The sequence below is a fragment of the Crocuta crocuta genome, unplaced genomic scaffold, assembly GCF_008692635.1.
Source record: "Crocuta crocuta isolate KB4526 unplaced genomic scaffold, BGI_CrCroc_1.0 scaffold170, whole genome shotgun sequence".
NCBI lineage: Eukaryota > Metazoa > Chordata > Mammalia > Carnivora > Hyaenidae > Crocuta > Crocuta crocuta.
Window position 1 is genome coordinate 4,328,139 of NW_027527853.1, and position 16,836 is coordinate 4,344,974.

Here is a 16,836-nt window from a genome sequence, read left to right on the forward strand (position 1 = left end):
AATATTTTTTATTTATTTCTAGGAGAGAGAGACAGTATGAGCAGGGGAGGGTCAGAGAGAGAGGGAGATACAGACTCTGAAACAGGCTCCAGGCTCTGAGCTGGCAGTCAGCACAGAACCCGACGCGGGGCTTGAACCCACGAACCGCGAGATCATGACCTAAGCGAAAGTCGGACGCTTAACCGACTAAGCCACCCAGGCGCCCCTCCTTCTCTCTTTCAAAATAAATAAACTTAATAAATAATGCCACAACTGGATATTCAACTAGAAAATTACAAACTGAGTTTCACTACTGCATACATAAAATTGATTTGTGATGAACATCACAGTCAAATATCAAAACATCAAAACCAGAACCATCAAGTTTTTAGAAGAAAACAGAGTATCTTGTGACAGGCAAAAATTTCTTATGTAAGAACAAAAACCCACTAACCACCAAAGGGAAAAAGTGATAAACTGAGCTACTCTAAAACTTAAAAGTTCTGTTTATTAAAAGATATCATTAAGAAAATGGGTAGACAAGCCACAGGCTGAAAGAGACAGCGCATAAAGCTGACAAAAAACTTATATCTTATTATATATACAACTCCTATATCAACAATAATAAAGCAAATAATAAATGGGCAAAAGCTATGAACAGAAACTTTATAAAACACACAAACAGCCATTAACATGGAAATACGCATCATCATTAGTAATTAAGAAAATGCAAAATAAAACCACATAAGATGCACTTCATATTCAAGGAAATGGCTAAAATTAAAAAGACTAATATGAATTGCTGGCAATAATATGAATACTTTTATACATTGCTGATGAATACAATGGTGCTCTTTCCGGGAAAGGATTTGTATTTTCTTAAACAGTTTAACATACATTTACAATATGACCCAGTAATTCCATTCCTAGGTATATACCCTAGAACATGAAAACATGTTCAAACCAAGACTTGTAGACAAATTATAATGGCAGCTTTACTTAGATGTCACAAACTGGAAACAAATGCCCATCAAGAGAACAGATAAGGAAATTTTAATATTCATTCAAGGGAATGCTACTCAGCAATAAAAAACTCCAACTAGTAATAAACTCAACAATATAAATGAATATCAACTAGCTGAGTAAAAAGCAGGAAATAAAAGGCTACATATTTAGATTTCATTTGTATGAAAACTAGCCTTGTGATAATGGTTAAAAAAAAAAAACTAGGCAGATTAAAAAAAAATTTCATTTATTTATTTTGAGAGAGTGGGAGAGCACCAGCAAGCAAGGGGGAGAGAGAAAGAGAAACAGAATTCCAAGCAGACTCTGAGTTATTAGCCTGGAGCCCGACATGAGGCTCAATCCCACGACTGGGAGATCAAGACCTGAGCTGAAATGAAGATATGGAAGCTTATCAACTGAGCCACCTAGGATAGTAGCTCCAAAATTCAGGCAGATTTTTGACAAAAGTCAAAAAGCAGGGGCGCCTGTGAGGCTCAGTTGGTTAAGCAACCGACTTAGGCTCAGGTCATGATCTCACGGTTCGTGGGTTCAAGACCTGCATCGAGCTCTGTGCTGACAGCTCAGAGCTGGGAGCCCGCTTCGGATTCTGTATCTCCCTCTCTCTATGACCCTCCCCTGTTCAAGTTGTCACTCTCCCTCTCTCAGAAATAAACAAAACAAACCAAAACAAACAAACAAACAAAAAAGCAGTTGCCTCCAGGGGCGCCTGAGTGGTTCAGTCAGTTGAGCATCTGACCGGCTCAGGTCATGATCCTTCGGTTTATGGGTTCGAGCCCCATGCCAGGCTCTGTGCTGAATGCTTGCTCAGAGCCTGGAGCCTGTTTTGGATTCTGTGCCTCTTTCTCTCTCTGCCCGTCCCCCACTCACGTTCTGTCTTATTCTGTCTCTCAAAAAAAAATAAATGCAAAAAAAAAAAAAAGTAGTTGCCTCCAGGTTTGGGGTGGGGAAATGACTGGCAAGGGATACAAGGAACCCTTCTTTCATATGGGCACATTCCAGAGCTTGATTTGGATGGTGGTTAGTTATCCAGATGTATGTATTTTTCAAAATTCATCAGATTGAACAAGACAACAGTATGCTTATGTACTGTGTATTATACAGTGAGATCAAAACTCCATAGTACATCTTGAGATTTGACTGAGTCTTTATCTTTAAAAATGTAACTAAGGGGTGTGTGGGTGGCTCAGTTGATGATTTCATGGTTCAGAAGTTCGAGACCCACATAGGGCTGTCTGCTCTCAGCACAGAGCCTTCTTAGCATTCTCAGCGACACCACTCTTCTTCCACTCACGTTTGCTCTCTCTCAAAAAATAATACATTCCTGAAACCATTATTATACTCTATGTTAACTGACTTGGATTTAAGTGAAACTAAAATAAAACATAAAAAAGTCCAACTAGTATAAAAAATGTTTAATCTTATTTAACACTGTTCTAATCATAAACTAATCCTTTTGCTGAATAAAGCATAAAAAAAAAAATCAATGCACTTAAGAGATGTAAATCTTGTTTTGTTTTTTTAACACTTATTTATTTTTGAGAGAGAGGAGAGAGAGAGCAAGAGAGACAGAGCACAAGTAGGGGATGACCAGAGAGAGGGGGAGACACAGAATTCAAAGCAGGCCCCAGGCTCCAAGCTGTCAGCAGAGCCCGACACGGGGCTCTAACTCACAAACTGGGAGATCATGACCTGAGCTGAAGTTGGATACTTAACCGACTGAGCCACCCAGGCACCCCAAAAGATGTAAATTTTAGTCTAAATTGTGGTTGCCAAATAGAATACCTCTCTCTTATAATCATGTAATCAATTTTCCCAAGAACCTATTAATCTTTGATAGGTAAATTAATTTTTTAAAATGTTTTTATTTATTTCTGAGAAAGACAGCGTTGGCAGGGGAGGGTCAGAGAGAGAGGGAGACCCAGAATCTGAAACAGGCTCCAGGCTCTGAGCTAGCTGTCAGCACAGATACGGATGCGGGGCTCGAACCCTCAAACCATGAGATCATAACCTGAGCCGAAGTCAAACACTCAACCAACTGAGCCCCCCAGTCACCTGGTAAGTTAATTTTTAACTCCCTCAGTGAACATTTTCATGTTAGAATTGTTTTTGCTTCTCTAAGAAATCCTGTAATGGAAGGTACTTGGGATAGTGAATACAGGTAACAAAGAATCTCTCCACATAAAATTGGGGTGGGGTAAGAATCAAACCTTCCTAGAAAGAATCAAAGACAATCTTTAAGGTCAGAAACAAGATTAAGACTTCTACAGGCTGTGGAATATGTATATACACATGGAATGCACATATCCATATGGTTATAGGCACTTGCATCATTATTAAACTCCCAAGGACCCCATAAACTATTATTTACACATTAAGGAACATATAAAATAGCAAAAGTTGATATATTAAGAAAGAAGCAGGATAGCAAAGAGGTGAATTTTTTTTAAGGCTAAGAAATAGGGTAACTAGTTAGAAAGTGCACACTGGGGATTAATGGAGCTAATAATTAGGGAAACAAACACAGTTCCTAAATTTAGTATCTCTCATAACTCTTACCTCATTCTCCTTTTTCTTTTTTTTAGCCACAGACAAAATTTCCTAGAACATAGAGAAAACAAAAATTACTAACAATGCATGTGGTTCATTCTTTTATTTATTCAACATTTATTCTGTTCTGACTTCCCACAAGGAAATGGGGATAAGGCTCTCTAGCTAATTAAAGTACAGAGGACTCAAATTGGCAGACCTCAAGCAAAATTAAGGCTACAGAGTCTTATAAAACTCTATGCATTAGTTAGCAATTGTTAAAAATTGTGGTATTTCCTCCTAAATTTTCAAGGTTTTTTTGGTTTGTTTTTTTAAATCAAAGCTTATCTGAAGAGACCTAAGTCCAAATGCACACATGTCAATAACCCTCTAGTACAAACTACAGCTTGTGGACCAACTCCAGCTGGCAACCTGATTTTGTAAATAAAGCTTAATTAGAACAAAGTCAGCTCATTTGTTCGTCTAGAACTGCCCTCCAGGCTATAATCGTATAGTCTGGCATCTAGTAGTTGCCCACTTAACTATTCAAAGCCAAAAACACTATCTAGCTCCGTACAGAAAAGGTTTTCTAAACCCTGCTCCAGAGTCTCCATTGTGGTACGTTTGGTATTTAAAGATCACTTCCAAATGTTTTATAGTCTCACCTCTGGCCGACTTTAGACCTCTGTGGACAGAAACCTGAGTCTGCAATCTTGAGCAAGAAGTAAGGCAAATAAATAAAAATTACAGAATAGGGGCACCTGGGTGGTTCTGTTGGTCAAGCATCTGACTATTGATTTTGGCTCAGGTCACCATCTCATGGTCGTGGGATCAAGCCCTGAGTCAGGCTCTGTGCAGCATGGAGCCTGCTTAAAATATTTTCACTCTCTCTTTAACGCTCTCTCTCCCCTTTGCTGGCCCTCCCCCACTCTCCCTCTAAAATAAAATATTATAAAAGCAGAAATAAAGTGTTCTGAATTTAAGTATCTACTAGATGCTAAGGGTATGAAGACAAGAAATACTGGAGTGCCACTTGGTGACTACAATTTGGTGAGTACTACACCAAATTATCTGAAAAAGTTGTCATCAGGGCATAATCACTGAAGATGAAAGTTAGGGTTTCATTTCAAACAGAATACCATGTGCAGAGGACAAAGGGGATGGAACAGTAGATACATTCAAGAAACTGAACGTATCTTACATGTAATGCATAGAATGATAGAACACATCAGTAAGTAGCTTACACACATAATATATACATGTCTGTGTGTCTCATGTGTATGTAAAGCATTATGTAAGTATAGGCATTCATATGCTAAGGCTGAAGGGATATAGTGAACAGACAAGAGAATGGTCTTTTATAATGACTAGCTAAGCTGAATCTTTTTGAACAATCTATGAATTAATAGAAACATAAACATAATACATATTGTTAAAAACTAAACCTCATAACTAACCTCCTGACTCTACTTACCTCTGCTTCATCTTTCACCACCTTTTCCTTTACATACAGACTGGAAACTAATATTTACTTTCAAGTTTTTACAACTTGTCAGGATCTCTCCTGCCTCTGGATGTTTGTCAAAGGTTATTCTCTCCTCCCAGAACATTTTTCTACTATCTTCCCTGTATCTTACTATTTCCCTATTAACTACCCTCAATCTCTGGATGATTTAACTTTTATCCTTCAAGTCTCAACTCAGGTGTCAGCTTCTAGAAGATTTTAAGAACCTAATGCCTGTGTTTAGAGTTCTTCTATAGGCTCAACAGTACTCAAATATAATTGATTACTGTCTATGTATTTCTCACGACAGTGTCTACTCTCCTTTACTAATTGACCTTATCCATGAAGGACAAAGGTGGCTGACAGCCAATATGCTACCAACATTTGCTATATTCAAGTAACAGTTGTGATTGGCTAAACTATAATATATCTAAATAACAGTGTTTTTCAAACTGTGGGCTATGTTCCATAATCAATAAAATGGGTTCTGACCATTATTTTTAAATGAAAGGGAAAAAAAAAGGAAAATATCAGAGTGCATCCTTAGAGTAAAGTACTACGTGAAATTTTATGTTTTAGGAAGATCTCAAGAGTTCAAATTTTAGGTTAAAGAAAAATATAGTAGATAATACTATTAGAAAAAACTTTAAATGTAAGAATATAACACATTAAAATATGCTTAAGGAATATTTAACAGGTTTTTTAATTTCTATTTTATGCGGTCACAAATATGAAGGTGAAACAGGATCTGGTTTTAAAAATGAGTATATGATGGGGCAGCTGGCTGGCTCAGTCAGTGGAACATACAACTCTGATTGCAGGGTTGTCATCAAGCCCCACACTGGGTGTAGAAATAAAAGGTCAATATTTTAGTTCCCTAAAAGTCCTTCACAAGGAACAAGAACAAAGTTCTGAAGATAAGGTCTTGTAGTTATAAGAAATTATAATAACTTCTGATTAGGCCAAGCTCATGCTCTTTTAACAAACAGGAAGATGGCACCATCTCCTTTCCTCAAACAGTCCCTCAGCAGTCTGAAAAACGTCCCTTTAAGAGTCTGAAAAGCCATGTAACATCAATCCATACAGCTTCAATGAGTTCAAAATCCACAGCGGGTTTTTTGCTCAACAATGAATCTTATGTGTCCCCCCCCCATTTTTTTTTTTTTTACCTCTTTTGACATGACCTCTGAAATACTGTATGATTCATCTTCTCTTCCTCTCTTCTTTCTCATAACTATTAAAAAAAATCATTTTATTTTTTATAGCAATTAAAGCAAAAATATAAACACATGCTTCAAAAGCAGAAAAAGGAAGTTCACCTGGATTCTCTTCACTTGCACCAGTGGAATTTTTACCCTATAAAACAAGAATTTAAAATATTAGTTTTCGGGGCGCCTGGGTGGCTTAGTCGGTTGGGCGTCTGACTTTCGCTTAGGTCATGATCTTGCGGTTCGTGGGTNAGGGACTTCTATGGTATTAAATATTAAAAGGCACTGATTAAGTGAATGTTCCTTATAGTTGAACCACATCTATAACTCTTTACTATTATACTTACCAGCATGCAATCTTTTTTCTACATTTCCCTGTTAGAACTTATTTCTAACCATACTCCTTTTTCTTGCCAACTCTACTTTCCTCAAATTTTTTTCCATTTGAGAAATTTCTTAATTAAATATAGAGACATTTTGAGCACTGAGTGTTATGTGGAAACTAATTTGACAATAAACTATTTGTAAAAAAAAAAAAAGGAATAAAAATAAATACAGAGACATTTTTATTTTGATATTACTATGCAGATCTTCTGTAACTGCAGGTTTATGCTAAACATATTCAGTGGGTATGGTATGGAATAACAACTCATTTTCAGTAAAATTTTTAAGCTAAATACAATGGAAAGCAGAAATATGAGAAAACTAGTTGAAAAAATATTAGGGGAAACAGAGGAAAAGAAGACATTTTAAAAAATAAAGTTTAAAAATGAAAGGTGGAAAAGATGACCAAGAATAGGGAAAAATACGTATGAGAAATCAAAATAACAAAGGTAAATCTTATTTATTTATTTAACGTTAACTCCACATCACAGGTAGGGCTCAAACTCACAGTCCAAGATCAAGAGTTGTGTACTATATCGACTAAGCCAACCAGGTGCCCGAAGAAGGTAAATTTTAAAATAAAGTTAAAAGAAAATTAAAAGCAAATACCAAAAGAGACTGATGAAAGAGGCAGAACTTACGGTTGAAACCTTTATAAAACCCTGTTATAAAAGTCAGCTAGGCAAAAGTGAACAATGGATTAAAATAACAGGTTGAAGAGTAGGGAGTAAATGATTAAGCAAATAAAATCGTCTTAGGGGTGCCCGTGGCTCGGTCAGTTAAACATATGACTCTTGATATCAGCTCAGGTCATAATCTCACCATTTGTCAGTTCAAGCCCCATATCAAGCTCTGCACTGACAGTGTGAAGGCTGCTTGGGATTTTGTCTCTCCCTCTCTCTGCCCTCCCCTGCTCACTCTCTATCTCTCTAAACAAAATAAAATATAAATAAAAATAAAAAATTATCTTATAATATCAGTTTTCAATCATTGCTTTTGTTATAAAATTATCTATAATATATTTTAACATCACCACTAACCACACTAAGAATCAAGTGGACTTAAAGGTACCCTTACTGGTATTTTGATATTACCTAATCAAGCCAGATTAGTAAAGAAGTGTGGGGTATGAAACAAACTCCAACATTACTATTTACTGAATTCGTAACTATCAGCCGCTTCGTAAATTCTCATTCTGTTCTATACAATAACTACAAACACTGGATGAATGAACAATGAATCAGTACTTCTGGAAGAAATATAAGCTTAGGCTCCTGAAAGCCTCTGGTCATAATTTCATCAACTGATCAACACATAACCCTGTTTTATGTATGTTGCTATTTAAGGACATCTTATTTAATATAGATGTTGATTAACAGCAAACAGCACGGTAATTTACACCCAAAGGAAGTTTACTGAATACACATATTTTCTCCGCCTTACCACAGACTTCTTGCGTTAGAAACACTAGCCAGTACTTCAGCACAATATGGCTGAGGGCCATTTTAACAGAAAAATCAACGAAACCCATAAAAAAAAATCTTGACATTAAATAAACCATGAAAAGAACATTTGTTTATAGTGTGACAGCTTAAGTAAGGCAGAGCACCACTGTGTTTAACTTCAGTTGGAAATGTGTGTTGGGAGATAAACTTTTTGCTATTCTGCACAGGAACAGGTCTATGAATGACCATGAAAACCCAAGTACTGATTTTGGAGTTAATAAATTTTAGCAAGTAGGCTAACTGGCAAATATGGAATCTGTGAATAATGAGGATGGACTGTACTTTATCTCTTTGCATCAGCTTCTTTATAAATAAAAAGTACAGTACCTCTACCTAAAAGAGCTTTTTGAGAATTAAAAAAAACTGTACGGGCACCTGGAAGCTTAGTCAATGGAGCATGCAACTCCACAATGAGCTGAGAACTTCCATAAAAAAATAAACGTAAAGCTTAGAATACATGACACATAGTGAGTACTCAATAAATGTTGCCTTTATTATTTCTCTTTTCACTAATTCCCAACAGTATAGCTTTAAACAGCCTCATATTAAAACATATTCTCCTCAAAGATCACATCTAAAATTTAGGCCATCCCTGGGGCACTTGAGTGGCTCAGTAGGTTAGGTTAGCATCCGACTTCGGCTCAGATCACTATCTTGTATTTTGTGAGTTTGGGCCCCATGGCGCAGAGCCTGGAGCCTGCTTCAAATTCTTTGTCTCCGTGTCTCTCTGCCCCTCCCCCACTCACATTCTGTCTCTCCCTCTCTCTCAAAACTAATCAAACATTAGGAAAAAAAAAAAAAATAAGATAAAATAAAATTTAGGCTACCCCTAAACAAATGCTCTATTATCTGAAATGTTTTTAGTAGCTATACTCTCTCTCCAATTTTGGCTCCACTGCTGCAGTCGTACACAAGATACAAATTTAGATTATTGTTAAGGATGCAAGTTGACATGATGAGGGTAGAGACATTAAGGAGAAAAGAGTAATCATTATAAGCACCTAAGAGCTGGCCACTTATAAAAGTGAAATTTTGCCATTATGAAAAACAGAATAAAACAAAAGGGTTACATTTAGCTCTCCTTCCTTATATAAATATACTGAGAAACATATTTTACATGTTTCTATGCAGCTTGTAGCAAAGATAGGTTTTTAGATAAAGAAGGTTAAAATTAAGTAGCCAATCAAAAAAGACTGGGTGACTCAGTAGGTTGAGCATTTGACTCTTGACTTTGGCTCAGGTCAGGTTCATGGGTTCAAGTCCCCATCTGGCTGTGGTGACAGTGCAGAGCCTGCTTGGGATTCTATCCTCTTCCCCAGCCCCTACCTGACTTCTGCTCTCTCTCACTAAAAATAAATGAATGAACTAAAAAGAAAAAAAAAAGGCTACAAAAACATTTCTTCAATATTTAAGAATACATACAAGATTTTCAATCTTACTATATATTACCTTAGCAACTTTTAAAGATTCCTTTTTTCTCTCCAATTTCTCTTTCTTCTTCTGTTCCTGTAAGATAATTTAGTGTCACAGCAGAAAGTGCAAAATCTAGAACACACACCTCAAAAGAACATGTTCACAATGAAGAAACTATATATAAAGATTTAAAAATGAGGGAGAATTTGCACTTCAAGCCTTTATGGAGCAATAGGGAACAGATTTCCTCTCCTGCCTTGAGGAACTGAAAGGCCAGGAAAGAGCCACCAGAAAGAAGCAGGTAGAGCAATCCCTGTGCTCACAAAGAATAGTTCATAGCTGTCAGGCAAAGTAAAAGAGCCTCCCAACATAGAAGGCAACAAGAAGAGTGCTCAGGAGAGGGACCAAGTTATTTCTAGATTAAAAGCTGTTCCACATACACCCTAACAAAGCTTTAAAACAGACTAAAAGGATTCAAATCATTCCCAAGAGGTGGTTAGGTATTTTTGTCTTTTAACAACTCATTAAGTGTGACTTTTATTTTCCTATACCTGTGTTTCATTTTACCATACAAGGGTTTAAAAAGGGATTCAAAGGAAAAAGAATATTTAGCAAATATAGCAAAATCTTGATAGATAATTCTGAGATGTGAATGATGAGAACACAGGAAATTACTGTAGTCTAGATATTTGCACAAATTTATAAATCTTCATACATCCTAGTGGGCAATAAATAATATGATATCTTACTAAGTGCAATGGGAAGAAGAGAACAGGGTAAAGGATATCAGGAGTGTGTAGACGGAAAAGGTGTCAGCAATTTCATATAAGGTTATTAGGGTAGGCTTCATTGGGAAAACATTTAAGCCAAGGCTTGAAGGTGATGATGAAGTAAGCTACGTTGGTATCTATAAGAAGGTTCCAAGCACAAAACAGCCAGTGCAAAGCACCAAAGGCAGGAAACACACTTGAAATGAGGTCTGAAAGGTAATGGGGTTGAGCGAGGCAACCAGACTTATGGTCTTGTGGGCCATTATTAAAACTTATGGTTTAAAGAAAAAAATTTTTTTGGTTTTGTCATGATCAATGTAAACTAGAAAGCAGTGAAATATCATGAGGGTAGGAGTATCTGGACAGAAGGAAGAAAGCACTGAGGAAAAATAAATTCTTTACTCAATAAAAATATCTTTCACGGCATCTGCACGGCTCAGCCGATTAAGCGTCTGACTTCTGCTCACGTCATGATCTCAGTTTGTGTGTTTGAGCCCCACATCAGGCTCTGTGCTGACCATTCAGAGCTTGGAGCCTGCTTCAGATTCTGTGTCTACCTTTCTTTCTGCCCCTCCCCTATTCTTACTCTGTCTCTCTCAAAAATAAACATTAGAAAAAAAAGAATCTTTCAAAAACAAAGGCAAATGAAGACTTTTCCAGAAATATAAAAACTAAAAGAATATATTACCAACAGAAAATGCAAATGAATTTATAATAATGAGAAGTGGATCAGTGGCTATTTGGTGATGAAGACAGGAAGTGAAGGATGGAAAAAAATTTTAAAGGGGCAGGAATTCAGCCATAAAAAAATAGAATTTTGCTGTTTACAACATGGATGGATCTTGTGGGCATTATGCTAAGTGAAAGGAGTCAGAGAACAACAAATATCATATAATCTAACTTGTGGAATCTTTGAAAAAAACCAAAAACCTCCAAGCTCGTAGATACAAAGAACAGATTGGTAGTTGGTGGTGGGAGGAATGAGTGACAGGTCAAAAGGTACAAGTATCCAGTTATAAAGTAAGTCAGGGGTATGTACTACACAGCACGGGGACTACAGTTAATAATATTCTACTGTATATTTAAAAGTTGCTAAGAGGGGCACTTGGGTGGCTCAGTCTGTTAAGCATTTGACTTTGGCTCAGGTCATGAACTCATAGTTCAAAAGTTAAAGCCCTGAATCAGGCTCTGTGCCGATAGCTCAAAGCCTGGAATGTGCTTCAGATTCTGTGTCTCCCTCTCTCTCAAAATAAACATTAAAAAAAAAAAGTCTTGTAAGAAAAAAATTTTTTTATGTATGGTGATAGATGTTAAGTAGATGTACTGTGGTGACCATTTCACAATATATACAAATACTGAATCATAACCTGAAACTAATATAATGTTATAGGTCAATTCTACCTCAATAAAAAAAAAAGGGAGCTGATGGTTATGTCATCACCTTGATTATGGTAGCTTCGTGTCAAAACTTATATAATTGTACACTATAAACGTGCAGTTTTGTGTCTATCAATTGTATCTCAATAAAGCAATTAAAAAAATGGACGGGCAACATAAGTTTATAATCTCCATCATGCACAAAATATGATTAGACAGGATAAAAATCAGTCAATAGGTAAACAGAAAAATAAATGGTGATATATTCATAGAATGTTCAGGAATAAAGAAACAGCCATGGGGAGCCTGGGTGGCTCAGTTGGTTAAGCGGCTGACTTCGGCTCAGGTCATGATCTCACAGTTCATGGGTTCAAGCCCCGTGTTGGGCTCTGTGCTGACAGCTAGCTCAGAGCCTGGAGCCTGTTTCTGATTCTGTATCTCTCTCTCTGACCCTTCCCTGCTCACGCTCACGCTCTCTCTCAGAAATAAATGAAACATTTAAAATAAAAATGTAAAAAAAAAAAAAAGGAATAAAGAAACAACCTATAAGAATAAACAAAATCTCAATATGCTGAGCAAAGAGCAAGATACAAAAACAATATACCACATTGTTCTATTTATATAATATTCTAGAAAAAGCAATACTAACCTATAGTGACAGAAAATAGGAATCAGTGGTCTGGGGGCCAGGCATGGGGATCACTGAGACAAGAGAACTTCTTGGGGTGATGGGAATGTTCTTTATCTTGACTGTACTGGTGGTTACATAGGTGTATACAGTGGTTAGGTCATCAAACAGTAAACTTAAAATGTGTGCAGATTACTGCATGCAATTTCTATCTCAATAAAGCAGTTTAAAAAAAAAACTGAAGCTACTAGTTATAATCACATACACATACCTCTAGTTGTTGTTGTTCCATTTTAGTCAATAAAAATTTGGAGTAGATATTGCTTTTTTCAAGCAAATGTTGAAGTCTACGGTACCGAATGTCCACGGACTCTCTATCCCAAGACATGCGAGCCTATCCAAAAAGAAAATTTACATAATTATTAAGTTTTCTAAAATATGTGATGTTTTTTATAAGATGTAAAAAGAAAGTCTAAATACATGCTCTTTGGGTTTAATATTTTTCTGTTATTAATGGGTGGAGAAAGATTTTTATATATGATTTATTTTCCAAAACAAAAACTAGAACAAAGCTGAAAAAATACGATTCTTGAGGTCAACATTCCTTTTGGTATGATGCAGCTTGGATACCAAAATATTGAAATTTTAGACACTGGACATGTTTACTGGCAGCCCAATGAATTAAGGTCCATTTTTTAATATAAAATTAACACTTGAAAATATTTAAGTTTGTAAACAATCAAATGACTTCAGAAAAGAAAAATTTATATACCAGTTTTATTTGAAAGAGCATTAGAATTAAAAAAAATCATTTCATTGGCTAGGAACTAGAACAACTATTCTTAGAATTTTAAAATTGTATGGCCTGGGTGGCTCAATCAGTTAAGCATGAGACTTGATTTTAGCTCAGGTCATATTCTCAGTTGGTGAGTTGAGCCCCACACTTGCAGAGCACTCATGCGGTTCTCTCTCTCTCTCAAAACAAACTTTATATTTAAATAAACCTTAAAAACAAAAAGACAAACAAAAGACTGTATTGCTGGGGTGTCTGCCTCAGTCAGTGTAAGTGTAACATGCGACTCCTGATCTCAGGGTTGTGAATTTGAGCCCCACACTGGGCCTAGCGATTATTTTAAAAAAGAAATGAAAATCCTAAAATAAAAATTTTTAAAAATCTGCATTGTCAAAATATTTCAACATGCTAAATCTATTTCTGATTTATCACTTCTCCTTCCTCCTCAGCATTGTGTTCCCCAGAGCTTTGCCCTTCTTTTTAGACTTTTTACTTTCCCCTACACTTAGCTTTATCTTTTACTTCTGTACACCTTTAAATCACGAGCCTGCTTTTCATAATACTTTTACACGCCACTTATTTATTAAGTGATTTCTAAGTCTATAATAGTCCAGTGGCTGAGAAGGAATCCATTTCTCTCTCGATTCACACTGATGAAGTTAAATATTTGAAAAGAATACCAGAGGACACAAGATGGAAAACAAAAGTAACAAATAAATACAATATAGTTCAGTGGTGCACAAATCTTTTTCTGTAAAGAAGGGTAAGTATTTAAATATTTGAGCATATGGCTTATACTCAATTCTGCCTTTTTACACAATAATAGTAATAGACAATATATAAACAAATGGGCAAGGTTATGTTCCAATAAAACTTTATTTGCCTAAACAGGCACAATCCAGTTCATAATTTGTCAACCGGATATAATCTGAATTAAAAGAAAAAAAAAAAAAAAGCACTAAGTGGGCTGAAGTGAGTCAAGAGTTGAATTCATCTACCAAAGCCAAATACGTGCAAAACTTACAAACCATCAATTCTACTCCTGGACAAAGTGTGTGTGAGCAAAGTGAGTGAGTGAAAGAGAATAGATGCAGAGGCTGAGACAGCATAACCTAATTAACTCTAATTTAAGGTTAAGGCCTCACCTTAAATTTAGACATCACTGTATACTGGCTTGTACTTCCTAGATGTTTTATCATCTCTCTAGCTTTTCTTTCTAAAATAAATTTGTCTATTACAAAAGAAATGACATTAAGATACCTAAAAATAAATCCAATGAAAATAATAAATGCACATTATAGGAAAATATTTAAGAAAGACCCACAAAACAAACACCCATTACTCTATCCATGCAGATAATCTGCTGACATCTTACAAAACTATTTTCAGTTTTTTAGGACAGCCTTTCTTTTACTATTGCCAATATATTACTGATTACAATAGGCAGTCAATGAATGAAATAGATTTTATAAATCAAGAGATGAAATTACTTAGATTTTAAAGAAATTCTTAATTTCTGAAATTTACTTTAAATTTTAATTAAAATATTCTGGACTTAATTTGATATATCTACTACCTTAATCCTATTCAGAATAAATTAGCACATATTTTTTAAGATTTAAGATACCATTTTATACTTATTTGTAAGTATTATAATTAAGGAAATAAAATCAATGACTAACCCTTAAAACCTTTAATACAACTCCATATATCAAAATAATTTTGTGGTAAACCTTACCTACCATTACTGTTCCTTAGCAATTTTATTTGTTATATTAAGGTAAATTGTAGCTTCAGCTGTGGAGAGCACTGAGTGCCTGGCAGGGAAACTCTCTTGATAACTAGAGTGAAAGAGTATGCCAATGGACACCAAGGGCATAAATTCCCCAGGATCTACTTCATAATCTCTCCTAACACCAACACCAGATTTGGGGGCATAGGGATGGAGTTATATTTCATTCTATACCATATGAACTATTTTCCTTTTACCTAAGACTTATCCCAACTCTTACCTTTCCCCTCCCCCACTACATATACATTAATGCTATCCTTAAATCTTAGACTAACAATGACTTCTTTCAAAAGGAAATGCAGGTGAAAAGCCAAAGAAAATAACTGTAGCAAATCAATGTCAAAGCCATTCTCGACTCTTCACAAATCTTAAAATCTCCTAAAGCAAAGTAAATGCTTCTCATTAAGGAATTTAAGCAAGCTCTTCCTCTCTTAAGTACTTCTAAATATATGCCCATGAATACTGTGGGCATATATTCTTCTAAAAGAAAAAGAATCTTTATTTCTGTATAGTGAATTTTTTGGCCTCCCAAGACATGTTAGGAGAGACTAATTCTCAGAATTTTCTCCATGGTCAAGTATGGAATAACTTAGAAGTGAAAACTATAAAAATTAATCAAATTCCTTGAATACTTATACATAAAAAAATAATAGACCATAATACTGCTAGCTTTTTGGCAAATCACACCTTTATATTAGTAAAAGAACTGAAAACAGATATATAATTTATTCATGGAAGGACAAAGTGGATTAAAAACTGCTATCTTAAGTTCTATGATGAATAACTGCTAAAGAAAAGGTTTGTTTACTTAAAAATTTCACTGAAAGTATAAGTCATTTAGATTCTAGTTTAATCAACAAATACTTATGGTACTATAAATTTTGAGAGATCTTTCTAAAATGTGAAAATGGAGGCACCTGGCTGGCTCAGTAGGTGGAGGTGCCTCCTCTTGGATTATAAATTCGAGTCCCATGTTAGGTGTAGAGATTACTTAAATGAAAATCTTCCAAAATAAAAACATGAAAATGTTTTCATCTACTGAATTAATGCATTCTGGAAATGTAGTCTTACTGTACCTCATAATCTTTGTTCAAATAGTACTTCTTTACCCACCAACTTTCAGAAGTAATAGAACTGAAGACATACCACTCAAAATGAAGGCTTTATTGGGGCGCCTAGGTGGCTCAGTCAGTTAGATGTCTGACTGTTGGTTTCAGCTCAGGTCATGATCTCAGGGTTCGTGGGTTTGAGCCCTGTGTAGGACTGCACTGGCAGTGCAGAGCCTGCTTGGGGTTCCAGCTCTCTGCCCATTCCACCCCCCTCAAGCTCTATCTCAAAAATAGAATGAAGGCTTTATCATTGTCATAATCTCTGAAGTTGATTCAATTCCGGACACTTGCCTCAGGATTCACCCTTTATAATTATCATCTTATTACATGCTAGTAAGTACATTTATTTTATTTACATAATTTCTTTTTTTTTTTTAATTTTTTTAATGTTTTATTTATTTCTAGGAGAGAGAGAGACACCGTGAGCAGGGGAGGGTCAGAGAGAGAGGGAGTCACAGACTGAAACAGGCTCCAGGCTCTGAGCTGGCAGTCAGCACAGAGCCCGACGCGGGGCTCGAACCCATGAACTGCGAGATCATGACCTAAGCGAAAGTCGGACGCTTAACCGACTAAGCCACCCAGGCGCCCCTATTTACATAATTTCATATATGCTATGTAATACAGAATATTCTTGACCAGTTTCAAATTCAAGAGCATTTACTGACTGCCTATTTGCTAGGTGTACAGCCTACGGAAAACAGTAACTGACATGCTTTCAAAAAACAAAATGAGAATCAAGTAAGTAATAATACTGTGAAACAAAGTACTATGAAAATCCGTATCATGAGGAAAGGTGGTTCACGGTCAACCTCCCAATTCTAT

General features: G+C 35.8%; 1 protein-coding gene across 2 annotated transcripts in view; it reads right to left on the reverse strand.

The window, feature by feature from the left end:
* HELLS (helicase, lymphoid specific) overlaps positions 1–16,836 on the reverse strand; it is a 41,929-nt gene that overhangs the window by 23,112 nt on the left and 1,981 nt on the right. For both annotated transcript variants that reach the window (XM_077779632.1, XM_077779624.1), the window contains exons 3-7: positions 12,592–12,714; positions 9,582–9,638; positions 6,355–6,391; positions 6,205–6,269; positions 3,562–3,603 (exon numbers count right to left, since the gene is read on the reverse strand). In XM_077779632.1, the coding sequence (XP_077635758.1) occupies positions 3,562–3,603; positions 6,205–6,269; positions 6,355–6,391; positions 9,582–9,638; positions 12,592–12,714 (324 nt within the window). The remainder of the gene's footprint in view (positions 1–3,561; positions 3,604–6,204; positions 6,270–6,354; positions 6,392–9,581; positions 9,639–12,591; positions 12,715–16,836) is intronic.